Source organism: Diabrotica virgifera, chromosome 7, assembly GCF_917563875.1.
Source record: "Diabrotica virgifera virgifera chromosome 7, PGI_DIABVI_V3a".
NCBI lineage: Eukaryota > Metazoa > Arthropoda > Insecta > Coleoptera > Chrysomelidae > Diabrotica > Diabrotica virgifera.
Window position 1 is genome coordinate 116,870,208 of NC_065449.1, and position 17,437 is coordinate 116,887,644.

Sequence of the window (17,437 nt, forward strand, 5' to 3'; positions counted from 1 at the left end):
AAAAAATTACAAGATACCTTTCTTGTTTAGAATGACCCACTAAACTTAAAAATATATGTTCCGGGGCAAAAAAACGTGATCTTTTCTATTTGTTTATAAAAATTGTTTAAACAGTTTCTGCCCAAAAATTCCGCCCGGCACCCTTCAGATTTGTTTAGAGGGGACATGTTTGAATAGGAATCCACAAAGAAACCGAATCAGAAATTTTCCCAGACGGGAGCGGTCTCACCACATGGACTAAAATAGATTTCTCCAATACTTTTGGTTTAGATTTTACCACGAGATACGAGCACAGTATTTATCCAAGTAAAATTTTCAGCGAGACCCCGTCCTTAAACCGCCTACTAAAAAATTAAAAGTTCGCACCTGATATATAAAACGATTTCGAGTCATCTTAGCGAGGCCGCACCTGCATACTCTCTGTACTTAACTAAACTATCGACTCACTAAAAATTCTGCCGTTTGCGGCCTCGCTTAGATATCTATTGCGTTATTTCTCCGATAGAGGCAGCATCTCTCGGGAAAGAATCTTTTCTCTCTGTTGCGCCGGCATTTGGGGACCTCTCTTTCATACAACGGCCGGCCTTAAAAACATGCATTTTTCTCAAGAAAAATTAAAATATTTGATCTTTAATAACTCAAAAAGATTTGATTTCTTTTAATAACTTTATATAACAAATTTTGCTTGAAATTTGTCCCTCTATCGAATTATGGGGTTATTTTTAATAAAACAATTTTCACCCCCGAGATGGGGTGGCATCCACCCTCAGCGTAAAAGCGCAAGTTGGCACTATGTCACCTTTGTTCCTTGAGATATCCTCTAACCACTCACCAATTTTCATGCAAATCGATGGAGGTTCAACGAAATCGGAGGTAATAGCTCATATCCACCTTCAGTGACTCCACTACAAGTAAAAGCAATGAACGGCACAAGTCCAATTTTGAAGTGGAGGGTAACTAGTACCAAAATCCAAATTGTCATTCAAATCCATTGTGACACTGATAATTACACCCCAAAACGGACATTTGCTGTGCAATTAGTGTATTCATGCACTGTTTATGAGTTTATGACAACTTTAATTTTTCATCTTAAGTGGTATACAATAAAATAGAACAAAAATGAATAAATGATTACATTATTACATAGTATTATTGTATGAGATGAACAACTTTCTTCGTGCACTACTATCAGCGAATATATCTGTGACGATAATATAATTTTATCGCCAACCGTCACTAAAGTCATTCATTATTGTACTCATTTGCCGCCATTTGCGGCAGTAAAGTAACACTTTATTGTAATGAAAGAAGAATTTTACTTTACCTGCCGCGATTAATCAAATTAACTGAGATTGAATGTAAGTGGTCGATGGCAGTAATCGATTATTTATTTGAGTGACCTTAAAATTTATTTACTTTAATTATTAAAAATATTGTACAAAATTTACGTTATTATTAATTAAATTTATGTCAGAAAATGAAATTCTGTAGTATTTTGCAATTATATTTATAAAACATAAATCACAACTTTACAGATTTAGTAATTAGGTATTCAATATTGATACCTAACAACTATCGATTAAGAATCGAAATCGCCCATCATGCAAGCAAGAGCCTTCTGTCATTACTGTCATACGACATTTTTATTTTGTGTAAAAGTAAAAGAATTCTTAAATCTTTTAAGTTTCGTATTAATGCGAATATAGTATGAAATGGTGTTTTTGTTAATTCTATTAAATATAGGGCGGTGATAAATATGTAGGTACTGATAATTTGTTAGCAAATATATTTATTTGGATTTTCTACTAACTATTCATCACGGCAAATCAACTTCGCTGCGGCAGACCACACTACGCTTCATAAACAATGACGTAACTATTAACAGTATTTTTAATTTTTTGTATTTTACTTTAAGTATTAAAATTAGTATATTATTTAAATATAAATACGATAAAATTGTTTAAAACATATTTATTTCGTTGAAATCATGATAATAGAAGGATAACTTCTTTCGTGCGTACAAAGTACACACACTTTTTTTTCATTAGAAGGATGTAATTAAGTATGTGTTAAGTAAGTGTTAATGTTTTTTATGATTGGCGATAAAATTTTGTATGCACCACGTCAGTAAAGACTCTTGATCGAACTCGTCTGTTATTCGCCTTGCTCGCTACGCTCGATCGGCTCATAATATCAGACTCGTTCGATAAAGAGTCACTTTACTGACTTGGTACATAAATAACTATTATCGTCTAGAGCAGCGGTTCTCAAACTTTTTTAGTCGCGGCACCCTTGTAGGGCTAAAAATATTTCAGGGCACACCAACCCTTAAAGCGATTTGGGAAACGACAAAAAATAAAAAAAATACAATTCTGAGGCTCATTTGATTTCAATATAAACTTTATTTAAGATCAATAAAATACAGTACGTTTGATATTCAAATATCCTTACTTAATGTGATGAATGAAACTGTTTCGATGATGTTTTCATTATATCCTTTATAATTATGGGAATCTTTTTAAGTTTGACCCTCAAATCCCTTGATGCTTGCTTCTCCTTGAAGCTACAGAAGGTTGCTTATGTATTTGTTTTTAATGTAAGCATATGCGGAAAAAGAAGACTCACAGAGACAAGTCGATGTAAAACACACAAGTTTTTTCACTGCAACCTTGCCAAGAACATATTTTTTGAATATACCTGCATCCAGAACTCTTCTTGGCTTCCTTCACGGTATTTGAGTTTTGAACTGCTATCTTCGCTGATCTCAAGTAGATTTTAAAAAATTTCATTTGTCATCCCGACAGGTTTATTTTTTGGGTCTCACGAAAACGGGTCCATCATCCAGCTATATAAGTCATCTGAGTCAATGTCAGGACACAATACTTTCTTCCAAACCTTGCAAATGAGCAATAACAATTTCAAAGAAGTTCGTTTGAGGATTAATTTCTTGTGTTATAACAAATTCCTGTAATCGAGAGAAATTTGTGAGGTTCCTCTTTTTAACACATGCTTTGAAAAATGTAACTTTTTTACGCAAGGCTTTGATTTTATCTAATTGCGCACCTCCTTTGCCTTGAAGCGAAGTGGTGGTTTTATTTATTATTTCGAAGACGTCTGAAAGGTATCGCAATTTTAGCAGCCAATTGACATCTTTTAATTCTTGGATCCTGTATAATTGTGATAATTGTGAAAATATGATAATCAGTGGGTTTTTTAGTTCAAATAGTCTCCCTAAAATTGTTCCCCTCGATAGCTACCAGACCTCTGTGTGGAGCAAAAGATTGAAGTGATCCATACCCATATCTTCATCTGCGAGCTTTAAAAGGCGTGCTTGAAGCGAACGGCTCTTCACATGGTTAATTATTTTCACAGACCCATCCAATACGTCTTTCAAATCTTGCGGCATCTTTTTAGTAGCCAAAGAATGACGATGTACAGTCCCTGTCCATATTATTATGACCACCTATGAATTTTTTCAAAAATCAAATATTCTACTAGGTACGTTTTGTTTAAAATATGATTTTTAAATGTATTTTTTTTATGCATTGTTAATGTTAAGCATTAACTATAATAAATTTAATAATAAACAGCAATAAAATATTTGAAAATATTACATATATTATTATTTAAATTTTTTAATATTTTGTTGAACTTCTGGCCTTAATCAGATGGAAAATATTTGGGAGCTTTTAAAATAAGAAATTTCCGATGAAAAGGTCACTAACGAAATTGTTTTGATTAAAGAACTAATATATCGTTGAAACCACAATGACAAAGTGAAGCAAAAAAATTTAACTGCATTCAAAATATGCCAATACAGGTACTAGCGGCAATCAAAGTTAGAGGGGGCCCAGCAAAATATTAAAAAAAAAATACAAATATGTGATATTTTCAAGTGGTTTATTGCTGCTTATTATTAAATGTATTATATTTAATAATAAACACCAACAAAAGATTTAAAAATATCACATATTTTTATTTTTTCAATATTTTGTTGAGCCAACTTTAACTTTGAATAGCGCTTGTACCCGTCTTGGCATACTTTGAATGCAGTTAAATTTTTTTTTGCTTCAATTTGCCATTGTGGTTTCAATGATATGTTAGTCCTTTAATCAAAAAAATTTCGTTAGTGACCTTTTCATTGGAAATTTCTTGTTTTAAAAGCTCCCAAATATTTTCCATCTGATTAAGATCAGAAGTTCAACAAATTATTAAAAGTATTTAAATATGTAATGCTTTCAAATTTTTTATTGGTGTTTATTATTAAATATAATATAGTTAATGTATAACATTAACATTGCATAACAAAATTAAATGTAAAAATCATATTTTAAACAAAACGTACCTAGTGGAATAGTTGATTTTTGTAAAAATTCATGGGTGACCATAATAATATGGCCAGGGACTGTAAGATACAATGACTGCTGGATGCCTTTTCTGCCACTGCCTTTATTCTAGATACCGCCCCTCTAATTTTACCAACCATTGCAGCCGTTCCATCACTGCAAATATCCACACATTTACTCCACTCTATATCATTTTTTCTTATATACTCATGGATAGCCTTGAAAATTTCTTTACCAGTGGCATAACTTTTAAGCTCTTCACACATAAGGAGTTCTTCCTCATCCCGAATGGAAACCTCACGAACACAAGCATAACAGCAAGTCCAGCAACGTCGGTACTTTCATCAACCTGTAAACTGAAGAATTCACAAGTTTTTAATCTATTTATAAGCTCTCTCTCTACAAAGTCTGAAATAGTGTGAATTCTCTTGCTTATAGTGATATGTGACATCTGCACATTATTAATCTTCTTGGTCATATCTGGACCTAACATGCATTGTACGACATCCTTCATGCAAGGTTTAATCAGTTCCTCGGCAAAGTTATGTGGGTTTCCAGCTTTTGCAATGTGCAAACCAACAATAAATGATGCTTTAGTGGCGTTTTTGTTTTAATTTTTGCAGACTCTTACCATCATGCCTGACTCTGCCTGAAAAAATGAAGCACGACGTTTGAAGGTTTCTTCGGCCATATTGGTTAAACCAGGATGATTACTTTCCAAATGTCTCTTTAATTTAGATAGAACCAAGCACCCATTAGCAACAATTTTGTGACAATTAGCGCATTGGCCTTCTGGTGCCTGTTCGTTGCCAACTTGAATAAAGCCATATAACGTGAGATAGCTAGGATCATACCGTCTTATTTTTCCCCGAATTACTTTTCGGTAATTAACTTCTTTTCCACGATTTGAGGGAGAACGACTTGGATGAGCTGGACTCGAATGGATCTCGTGGACACTTCCATCTTCTCCATATCTGCTAGTTGTCACTGAATCAGCTGATTCAGATGCTTCAGTGACTTCACTACATTTCCGTTTCAAAGACCCAGATTTCAGCCAATTTTCCATTATTCTTGAATGAAAAAAATGTCCCAAATAAAACAGAGCAAAACATTGCCAACAATGAAAGGTATTTTCCTACCGTAATAGTGCAAGACATATTTTATGGCAAAAATAGCAACAAAAGTACATAATAATATACATATTAATTCCAATGAATATAATTACTTACGTTCGTCACTTTTCTTCTGCAGTTATATCTAAAACTTCCAGTTTGAAATCTAACTCTAATTGTTACAAAATTTACTTATCGGCTACAAGAATGGAATGAATTCAGGGTAGCAGTCGCGTCGGTCGAATTCGGCTGTTTGTTTCTCAACCGATTGGATCGCCGAGGGTGAGCGCCACTCCGGGCGATCTCGACCCTCGGCGGTCCAATCGGTGGCGGTTTATATGTAGAGGAGCGCATGCCGTATCCACACGGAGCACCAACGTAATGGATACGTACCTTTAGGTACCTAGAATTTCTAGAAGACCATGTTTTGCCGTTCATGATGATTCTTGTAAATCTTGGAGCCGACGCAACTGAGTATCTTAACAAAGTTCGAATCAGCGATTTGTTCTTATTTGTTCAGTCAATATTTAAACCCGGTAAAATACCGGAAGAATGGAGAACGAGCGAACTAATCCTACTATTCAAAAAAGGAGATAAAAAGCAGCCAGAGAACTACAGAGGTATCAACTTGTTAAATACTACCCTAAAACTTACAACTAAAATCTTACAAGACGTAATGAATCAGAGGATAAGTTTAGCAGATGAACAACAGGGTTTTCGTACTGGAAGATCGTGTACAGATGCAATATTCGTCATAAAGCAAATTACTGAGAAATCACTAGAGTATAATAGACCAGCATTTCTATGTCTGATTGACTTAAAGAAAGCATTTGACAGAGTAAGACTCAGGGATGTAATCCACCTTCTGTATAATAGAGAAATCCCTCTAGATATCATAAAAACTATTGAGAACATCTACCAAAATAACAAGATGGAAGTCAGAATAGATGGACAACTTACAGAACCTGTAGATATAGGCAGCGGAATAAGACAGGGAGACTCATTGAGTCCTCTGCTTTTCAATTTAATCATGGATGAAATCATCAAAAACGTCAACAAAGGAAGAGGATATAGAATGGGAAACAAAGAAGTAAAAATACTCTGCTACGCAGACGACGCAATATTGATAGCCCAAGATGAAGATAGTCTGCAAAGATTAGTCCACAGATTTAACATAAGAGCAAAAGAATTCAATATGACAATTTCATCTCAAAAAACTAAAACTTTAGTAATCAGTAAAGAACCAATCAGATGCAAAATAGAAATTGATGGTATCAGTATTGAACAAGTAATGGAAGTAAAATACCTTGGAATTACATTGTCAAGTTACGGAGACCTAGACAAAGAAGTGAGAAATCAAGTACAAAAAGCAAATAGATTGGCAGGATGCCTTAATAACACTATATGGCGAAACCGACATATTAACACTGAGATGAAGTCAAGAATTTATAAAGCCAGTGTAAGACCAATAATGACATATGCATCAGAAACAAGACCCGATACAGCCACAACACAAAGACTACTGGAAACGGCAGAGATGAGAGTACTGAGAAGAATTACAGGAAATACACTGAGAGATCGAAAGAGGAACGAAGATATTAGAAGACAATGTAACGTACAGTGTATAAACGAATGGACACTAAATAGAAAAAAAGAATGGAACAACCATATAACCAGAATGGGGGAGACACGTGTGGTCAAAATAGCACGAGATAAATCACCAATCGGCAGAAGAAGTATCGGCCGACCGCGCAAAAGATGGAGCGACAACCTTCCATAGAGGTATCAATCCGCCAATGAACAAGCAGAATTGCTTATAAAGAGGAAGAAGAAGAAGAAGAAGAAGAAGAAGAAGAATATTTAAACCCCACTGAACATATTTTATATGTGCTGATCTCCAGAAATCATAGGAAGCCTCGCCCTCGCGACATACAGAAGTAGGACAAACTTGTTCAGCATAATATTATGTGACACAAAAGCTGATTCAAGGGTGTCTTGTCGCTTGTTATCAATGTGGAAGGAGAGAATGTCGGTTATTTTTCGGAAAAGTTATTTTTACTATTATCAACAATATGAAAAAAGATAAATGTTAATGGGAATATACCGTAACAAAAGAATAGTTGTGTAAGGTGTATTTCAATGATAACATGTTAGTCATCACTTTTTACGAAATAAAATACATATTACAGTAGCGGAACTTTGTGCTAATTTAACTTCATATTCGTATATATTCAAGTGTGTTCAATTGTTCAATCGTATAAATTAAATCCATATTATCAATATTGCATATTTATTACACTTCTTTACATAGCAGAACGGCATCTTAATAGAGATCATTATTTAGAATATTTCAAAGGAATCTACGGTAGAAAACGTCCCGTAAAAACGTTGTTTTTATTTATTATACGCCTCACATTTTAAATTAAATTCCATATTCATAGGTTAATGAAAACGGTTTATGTCTCAAATTAGCTAAAAAGAGCATGTTTCAATGATTAGGTCTCGATGGAGGCCCCTGAAGAGTATTGCCCCCAAACCCTCTTTGGATGTGTCCCGTTTTTTCAAGTTTATGATTTGGTCACCCTAATCTAGGGCCAAGTGAGCTTGTTATTACAGTTAAAATTTTAAAAGTGGTCGTAAAAGATTATTGTAAGAATGGACATCAAAAAATAATAAAATATACGGGATGTCTAACGAAATTATAAAATTAGAAAAAAACAAAGCAACGTGAAAGCGTTTCAACAGGTTACAATTTAAATGAAAACAGTTTTCAAGAACATTATTCTATAACTCTTTATACTGCTAAAGAGTTTCAAGCTCTATTACCTCAAAACAATTAGTCCAAGTCCAAATGTTTAAAATATGACGGGATATCAACAGATTAAATTCAAGCTTTTGTCAATACAGGGACTAGTGTAGGGAAATACTTTCTTATGTAATTCTTTTGTATAAAATTCTTTATAGCACAGACGTCGATGTGGTGAGACATTTAATAAGAAACTTCAAAATCAGAATGATAAAAAACGACTACGTATGGAATAATAACAAATTATAAAAAATCAACAACTACCAAAACACTGTTACGTGGAACAGATTTATTCGGTTTTCTATCCCCAATGATACTTTTACTACATACAAACTTTTAAAAACTAGTTACGTATACCGGTATATCTTTAATTTACCATTAATACATTCCTTCTATTTCCTGATGGTGTATTGTTATTAATTGTCTCTAGGATTTATTTTATGTAATTGATCCAGTAAATGAACAAATAATAAATAATGGACGTAAAATCTACTTACTTGTACTTAAATATTGATAAGCGGCAAGTGTCAGTTGGGGACTGATTCTCATCTTGTTTAATTCACCACGTTTCTCGGCAAATACTGTAAAGTCTTGTCTTCTTTCAGCATTCCTCTTTCTTTTAGAACGATTGTCAGCTAAAAATGATTCATTATTAACAAAAAGTAATAATATTCTAATAAAAATAAAATCCTACTATCATATCGGTTTGGTAAAAGAACTATAATGAATACAAATAATGGAATAATATATTCAAAAAGAAAAAACATAAACAATTCGGTAAGGTGGTGGACACAACGGTAATCCCGAGGTGCAACCTAATCATGTCCAGTCCAGGGGCTCATCTCAGGATACCGAGAAAAAGGTATTGCCTGAGCGATATCTCAGGAAGTTCTCCAACTGGGGGATTATGCAGCCTTGGAACGGTGTGGGCTAACTGCTGCTATTAAATTTTTGAAAACATTCATGGGAATAAAATGGACACGGAAACAAATGTAAAAAAGATTGCTCAGAAAAAGACTCTGAGATAAGTGACTCCTCCGAGTCGGTGAATCAAAATATAAAAGGAACAAGCAAAGGGGCGACCTCGGTCGTACACTATCTTTCAGACTCCAACGGGCTCCAATGATCAAAACAAGAGAAAGCAAAGCAGGGACGAAAAAATAGGAGCCACTTTCCTTGAGGTACAAGTTTTTTGACTAAGTTCAGAAATATTTTTATAAGAACAACTATTTACGCCGCCAAAAGAGTATTTTTTTAATAATTCATCAGTAGTAATCATCAATATAACAACCATATCACCATCATCATGATTCTAATCATTCATTTTTTTAATAATTTCTACAAAATGTCTTTAAAATATTGCTTCTAATAAATAGTAGTCATAAGTATTGGTTACTAAAGTTAAATCTAATCTTATGACATACATATATATTAAGTTTTAAAAACAAAATAAAACATACCCTGAAGCCTGAAGGTTTTTGATACATCGGCAATCTTTTTGTATTATCTTGTATTTACTAAATAATTATAATAATCTTATGACCTCATCGTATACTTATGAAATTAATCTTATTAAAAAGTAGCTTCAATTCAAGGCTTAAAATAAATTCCCCTTCTTACATTTATAAATCATTATTTTAAAGTGGATCAAAAATATAAAAATTGACAAATATTTTTGCTTTTGAAATTTGAGATGTTTGTCCTCATTTACTTGTTCTCCTTCTAATCCTTTCTATCAGTAATTGCCATAATCATCATCAATTAGTCTATATTGGTCCACTGCTGAACGTAGGCTCCCCTAAATTGTTTCACCTATCTCTGTCTTGAGCACGTTGCATCCAATTTGTGGTGATGCACTTTATATCATCCGTTCATCTAGTCTAGTCGGTGGTCGTTCTCTGCTTCGATATGCCTCTTGTCTTAATCGCTATTCCAGAAACTTTCTGGTCCATCTATCCTGTCTTGTTCTTCTTCTTATTTCCATATTTGGACTCAGGGGATTCATATGTACAGGGTGGGCCAAAGAAAACGGCCCACCTCGATATTTGGCAATAGTTGTTAGTTTTTAAGGAAAAGCCGAAACAGGTTGATTTTTATTTTTAAATTACAATTTTTTGGCATATATGTATTTCATACTAGTGACGTCATCCATCTGAGCGTGATGACGTAATCGATGATTTTTTTTAAGTGGAATAGGGGTCGTGTGGCAGCTCCTTTGAAAGGGTGTTCAATATTGTCTATTCAGTAATATAAACATTAATATCATTGTTTATACAGGGTGACCAAAAAAATAATTTTTGAACTACATTAATTGGCGGAAAACGAAGAATGTATGTAGTTTATTTAACTTAAAATACATTGTGCCGCTGTCAGAAAATAAAAAAAAATTATTTCACAAATAAACTTTCTTTTCGCTTAATTAAATCACAAACAACCTCTCACCTACCTCTTGTCAGTTTGAATGTTGATTTGCCAAATAAACATTTTTTTCTCTATTTTCTGATAACAATAGAATGTATTTTGAGTTAAATAAATTACATACATTCTTCTTTTTACATCAATTAATTTAATTCAAAAATTATTTTTGGCCACCCTGTATAAATAATGATATTAATGTTTATATTACTGAATAGAAAATTGAACATCCTTTCAAATGAGCTACCACACGACCCCTATTCCCATTTAAAAAAAATTATCGATTACGTCATCACGCCCAGATGGATGGCGTCACTAGTATGAAATATATATCAAAACATTGTAATTTAAAAATAAAAATGACCTTTTTCGGCATTTCCTTAAGATCCAATAACTACTGCCAAATATCGAAGTGGACTGTTTTCTTTGGCCCCATCTGTATGTTAATATATTAATATGTTAACGTCGAGTAACATTTGACCCATTGTTTGGAATTTTGTATTTTTAGCACGAATTTTATCTTTCAATGTAAAAAAATGTAGATCTCCAAAAAACTTAAGTGGGAAAAACAAAGTGGGGTTCATTATTATCAAGATTGATAGTAACTATAGTCCAGGAACTGAAGCTTTTCACCTCGCAATTTTTACAGAATGGATAGATTTGCTTGAAAATTTGAGAATAAGTAGTGGATATTCCAAGGATCAAAATCTATATGATGTCGAAAGGCGCTTTTACCATGGGGGTGGTTGCCACCCCATCTCCGGGGTGGAAATTTTTTATTATATTTTGACCGCAAAAGTTGATAAAACATTCATTCTAAGCAAAAAATGTTCTATACATTTTTTTGATAAAATTAATAGTTTTCGATTTATTCGCTATCGAAAGTGTTAGTTTTATATCTAAGAAATCAATGTTTTTGGTATAGATACTCATTTACAATTCACTCAATTTGTGCCGCAGAAAAATTTTTTTCAAACCAAGTTCTTGGAAATTAAATAATCTACAATTTCATATTGAATCATTTTTTCGTATCTCTGATGCTAATCTTTCTATTCTGAAGAAAATGGCATTTTTTACCAAACTACAAAAATTCGTTATTCGCTTTTGACTCCAATTTTTTAAAAACTAATTATTATAAGCCAGTCAAACGTCTAGATCCTATTAATAAGAATCTAATAAAGAAGAATGAATAAGGCCAATGATTAAAAACAGCGCTAACTTACATTATTATGCTTCCAATTTGATTTCTCTTTCTTTTTTTCAAAAAATATATTGATTTTTTAACCGTAACCTTTTAATTTTTTACCTTAGAAAGTTTGGTGATAAAGAATTTTATAGGTTTTTATGAGATCTATAAGGCTATTAATATTAAATCTTTTTAAAGTCCTCATTCTCAAAAAGAGGTGACTTTGAAAGGGTTGATAAAGGTGGTTTTTGCATGTTATTACAAGTTTTAATTGTCAATAGCTCACTCAATTTTTACCGTAGGAAAATTTTTTGCAAACCATTTTCTTGGGAATTAAATAAACTACAATTTCATATTTAAACATTTTTTCGTATCTCTGATGCTAATCTTTCTATTCCGAAGAAAAGGGCAACTTTTACCAAACTACAAAAATTAATTATTCGCTTTTAACTCCATTTTATTTATTTATTTATTAAGCGCAACAGGCCTTGTAGGCCTAGGGCTAAAATGTTTACATTTCTGATTACATAAATAATATAGTAAATAACTTAATATAACTTACATAACTTATAAATTTTATTTAAATACATTTCAGTCTTTTTATACACTCCTTCACAACCTCTCTCCATCTCCTTCTGTCCAATGCTAGTTCTTTCCATCTCTCAATGTTACTTTTCTTCAAGTCTTCATATACACTGTCCTTCCATCTTTTCCTTGGCCTGCCTTTCCTCCTCTTTTGTATTGGTCTTCGTGAAAGTACCATTTTTGGCATTCGTTTACTTCCCATTCTCTCTATGTGCCCCAAGTATCGTATTCTCTGTGCTTTGATCGTCATCGTAATCGTTGGCTCTTGATATAGTTCTTCTTCTCCACTGACCTTCTATTTTCACACCTCCATATATAGCTCTTTGCATTTTTCTCTCCCATCTTTCTAACAGGTCTGTTTCTGACTTTTTGAGCACCCACTCCATTTTATTAAAAACTAATAATTTTAAGCCAGTCAAACTTCTAGAACCTATTAATAATACATAAATAAAGAAGGCAAAATAGGGCCAGTGATTAATGTTAATTAGGCTGGTGATAAGGGGGTTGTTTCCGATAAATTTTTTGCCGAAAAAAATAGGGACTTACATTCTTTTCATTATAAGTTATTTAATTTTTGAGCTAGAGACTTTTTTTTTATTTCTAGAGATAGATATTTTTAAACACTTTAAATTAGTTTCAATGAGTTATCCTCGAAAGATGCATAGATTTCCCGTCGTTTGACTTTGAATCTACAATATTTAGCATTTGACGAATAAGAGCTAACATATAAAAAAGTATAGGTCGATTACTATTGGTTTTAAAACAAATTAAAAAAACCAGATTTGTTTATTTTTTCAAAAGGTACATTTTTATTAAGCAAAGTTGTTTTGATAAAACGAAAACTTTTTGAGTTATTAGCAGAAAACTGATTAAAAACATTGATTTTTTCGATATAAAACATAACACTTTCGATAGCGAATAAACGAAAAAGTATTGATTTTATCAAAAAAATGTATAGAACGTTTTTTGCTTAGAATAAATGTTTTTACCAACTTTTGCGGTCTAAATATAAATAAAAAATTTCCACCCCGAGATGGGGTGGCAACCACCCCCATGGTAAAAGCGCCTTTCGACATCATATAGATTTTGATCCTTGGACTATCCACTACTTATTCTCAAATTTTCAAGCAAATCCATCCATTCTGTAAAAATTGCGAGGTTTTGTTCTATTCTAAGCTTCATTACTTGGACTACTAATGGGAAATTAAAAAATGATGATGTGCCTATGACATTATGGGCCGGTTGTTCGAACGCTAATCAAGAAGTTGATTATAATCAATCATTTATTGTAATCAATTTTCTTGATGGGAATCAAATCGCGACATGAAAAATACATGTAAAACACTAATCAGTTATTGATTGTAGGTAAAACAGTAATTAAAATATAGCCGCAGCTCTTAAATTATTAAAAATTGCTTATTATTATTATTGATTTGTAAGTAAAAACAAGAAATTAACATCAGAAAGAGTTTAATCATGTTTTATTTTAACCCTTTCGATGCGGCTCTCTCTCCGGCGATACTCATGCCCCAGTGCGGCTATTTCTGACGTCAAAACGGTCGGCCGCTTTCGCGCTAAATAATGCGACTAAATGATTCTTTATAACGTTGTTTTATATAAACAAAATAATTGGGTAATTATTTATAATTTTTTTTATTTTTTTTTGAAACAAAATAAATTTTACAAAAAAATACAAAAACGCTATTGTTTAGAAAAACTTAGGATAGAAAGATAGATAAAACAAATTAAAAAATTATTGCACATATTTTTGCATTCAAATTCAATGTAAACAAATGTTAACAAAACAAATAAAAACAAAAAAATTATCCATAACAAAAAAACAACAAAATTATCCATAACAAAAGAAAAACAAAATTATCCAAAACAAAAAATAAAACCAAATAGTCATTTGTTATGTAGAACTTACTTTCTAAAAATGTTTGATGGTGTGAAATCTTTCAAAACAATTCACAACACATAAAGGCACATTGCACTCACGGCACATAAAACTTGTTTCTTTTCTTTTTTTGTTTTTGGCACACACAACACATTTTCTTAGTCCAACTTTCCTACTTGTTGTGGGAGGTACATGCGACGGAAAATGCCTACAAGTAAGCCGCAATGGATTGTCGTCGACTGATCTTCGACCTGCTGACGTGCGCATTTTCCCCTTGTGATTTTCTTCCACTATCTGTTGGATGAGTGTCAGTTGAAATTCTGCCAACGAAGTTTTAGTTTTTGCTACTATATTATTCAAAACGTTTGCATTGAGCAGAACCATATCCATAAGGTGAAGGAAAACTTTTTTGTACCATTTCGCAGTTTTTCGGACGCACTCTACTGAACTCAGTAGCATGTCCGTCTTGTCTACTGCACCCATAAACTTATTGTATGCAACAATACACTGGGGTTTTACAATTGTCCTCCCAGTGAGGCGATCTTTTTTACCAGTTTCCATACCGGTGTTGTTATGTAAGCTCGTAAGCATGTATACTTCTCGTTTATCACAATATTTTAGCGACAACAATTTGTCATCACTTCGGAAACTCCATTCTCCTCTCTGAAGCTTTTCTGCCATTTGCGGCATATATTTTCTATTTTTCCGCACAGTTCCACACGCATTTGTAGCTCTATTATACAGCCATACAAACAGACTGGGGCTTGTATACCAATTGTCACAATACAAAGTATGACCTTTATCCAAATAGCGTGCCAAAAGCGTTAGCACCACATCGCCAGATTTACCCAAATTACAATTATTCGTTTGTAAGTCAGTTGTTGCTCCAGTATAGACAACAAAATCGAGAATGTACCCAGTCACTGCGTCGCATAAAACAAAAAACTTTACACCAAATCGATGTCTCTTCGAGGGTATGTACTGTTTGAAAAAGAGTCGGCCTTTGAAAAGCAAAAGGCTTTCATCTATGCACAATTCTTTATGCGACTTGACAGCGTTTCGGAAAGCATCACGTACGTGGTCTATTACTGCTCTAATCTTGACCAAACTGTCGCCGTTTTTTGGCAGATTGTTGTCCGAGAAATGCAACATTCGCAAAATCAGAAAAAACCTGTCACGCGACATAAGCTCAGAAAATGCTGGAGTAGATAATAGTGTGTTTGTTGACCAGTATTCACTGAGGCGCAATTTTTTTACACGAGGCATCAGATATGTAATCCCAAAAAATAACCACATCTCATTGAAATCTGTATCTTTCCATTTCTTCAAACGTGACTTAGCGGATACTTCCACATGTTCACAAACGTAAATATAAAATTTGTTTGTTTCCGTAACTATATGATTTACTATATTGTCCGTAAAAAATACTTTACAAAAATCCAAAGGTTTATTTTCAGCAGTCAGCCCATCAATTGTGCAACCAACCTCTGACGAGTCAAATGCAAATGTTTTTGGTAGAAGGTCTTTTTTTTTCCAGAGAAAATCGTAGGTATTATTCGATGTTTGGTCTTCGGGCTCTTGAGCAACGTCCATTTCTTCATCGGAATCTAAAGCATTTTGCGTATTTTCTATGTATTCGTCTTCACTGTCGCTTCGAGTAAGAATTTCAAGTAACTCTTTTTCAGTATAAAACTGCCCCTTCTTAGGTCTTGGTAACGCTTTTGAAGGCCCCGGTTGCTGCTCGTCCATTATTTATAAAAACTAATAGGACGATACTGATGTAAAAATGATGCAATACTAAAGTAAAACTGATAGAAATCGCAATGTTTTCGTGTTGGGACAAGCATCGGCAATGAGTGAATAACAACATCTAAACGCAGACGTAAAGAGACCGCCCACTACTCAGCAAGCGCTAGCCCCGCCTTGAATTACCCACAAATGAACACGTGCGCAGGAAACTGCAATTGTCGGCCACAGCACTTCACGGCAAATCAAAATAACTAAATGACGTCCATAGCACTGTAGGCACGGCAAATCAAAGACGTCAAATGACGTCCGCAGCATTCAAAGGGTTAAATTAAAACCAAAATAATAAAATAAATCAGTCAACATAACCTCAAAATGCAACATCTGTCAGAAGTACGCTTAATCAAATATAATTGTAATTAAATATTTGATAATGATCAGTTTTGCTTAGCGTTCGAACAACCGGCCCTTTTAGTATATAAATAATGTAAATTTTATGAGACAAAAAAACTAAATCTCGAGCAAGAAGTATGTACAGTTACTACGATAGAATCACAAATATGTAAATATATTAGGAAAGGTCTGTCAAGTTTAATGACATTGTACGAGTAGACTTCAAGATGCTAATATTTGACAAGCTTCATAAACAACATATTTGACACAAATATCATCGTTATGTAATTTGTGTACACAATCGATAATGTCGTTTAAACTTCATAACAATAAATTTATATTTATGTATGTATGTAGTATGTATATAAAAATAAAGATAAAAGAATCTTATCGGCCTATCCTATAAGTTTTCTTTGCCTAGTTTAATGTTTTTGTCTTTTTTATCATTAAAGCAACTCTTTAATCAGTAAATATTTTTAATTATTAACGAAATATAAGCCAAATGTTTAAATATTATGTCGGTCAGAGGACCCAGGTCTAACGAGTAAAACAGTTTTTTGCAAAAATTCTTATTTATTCATCAAAATAATCTCCTTTACCGGCGACACAAATCTCCAATGCTTTTCTAACTTTTATGATTCCAATGCTTTTCTAACTTTTCTATGCCGCCCTTGTAAAACGACTTCTTTTTGCCTTCAAAATAGGCTTCAGTTTCGGCAAATACTTTCTCATCGAAGCGATATCTCTTTTGGCACGGAGCATTTTTTTAGATCGGAAAAAAGGTAGTTAGTCTCTTTAGGGGTCAAATATGGACTACACGGCGGTGCAGAAGCAATTCAAAGCACAATTTCAGCTTTTTTGCAATCGTTTTCATTGAGTTGTGACACGGTGTATTTTCTTGGTGGTACAATAGTTTTTTCTTCAACAAATGAGGCCTTTTCTTTGAAATTT

The 17,437-nt window shown here is 33.2% G+C and overlaps 1 protein-coding gene across 1 annotated transcript in view; it reads right to left on the minus strand.

Annotated features, from left to right (window-relative positions):
• LOC114326773 (unextended protein) overlaps positions 1–17,437 on the minus strand; it is a 366,939-nt gene that overhangs the window by 38,526 nt on the left and 310,976 nt on the right. Inside the window, exon 8 of the mRNA XM_028275204.2 lies at positions 8,762–8,899. Coding sequence (XP_028131005.1) covers positions 8,762–8,899 — 138 coding nt within the window. The remainder of the gene's footprint in view (positions 1–8,761; positions 8,900–17,437) is intronic.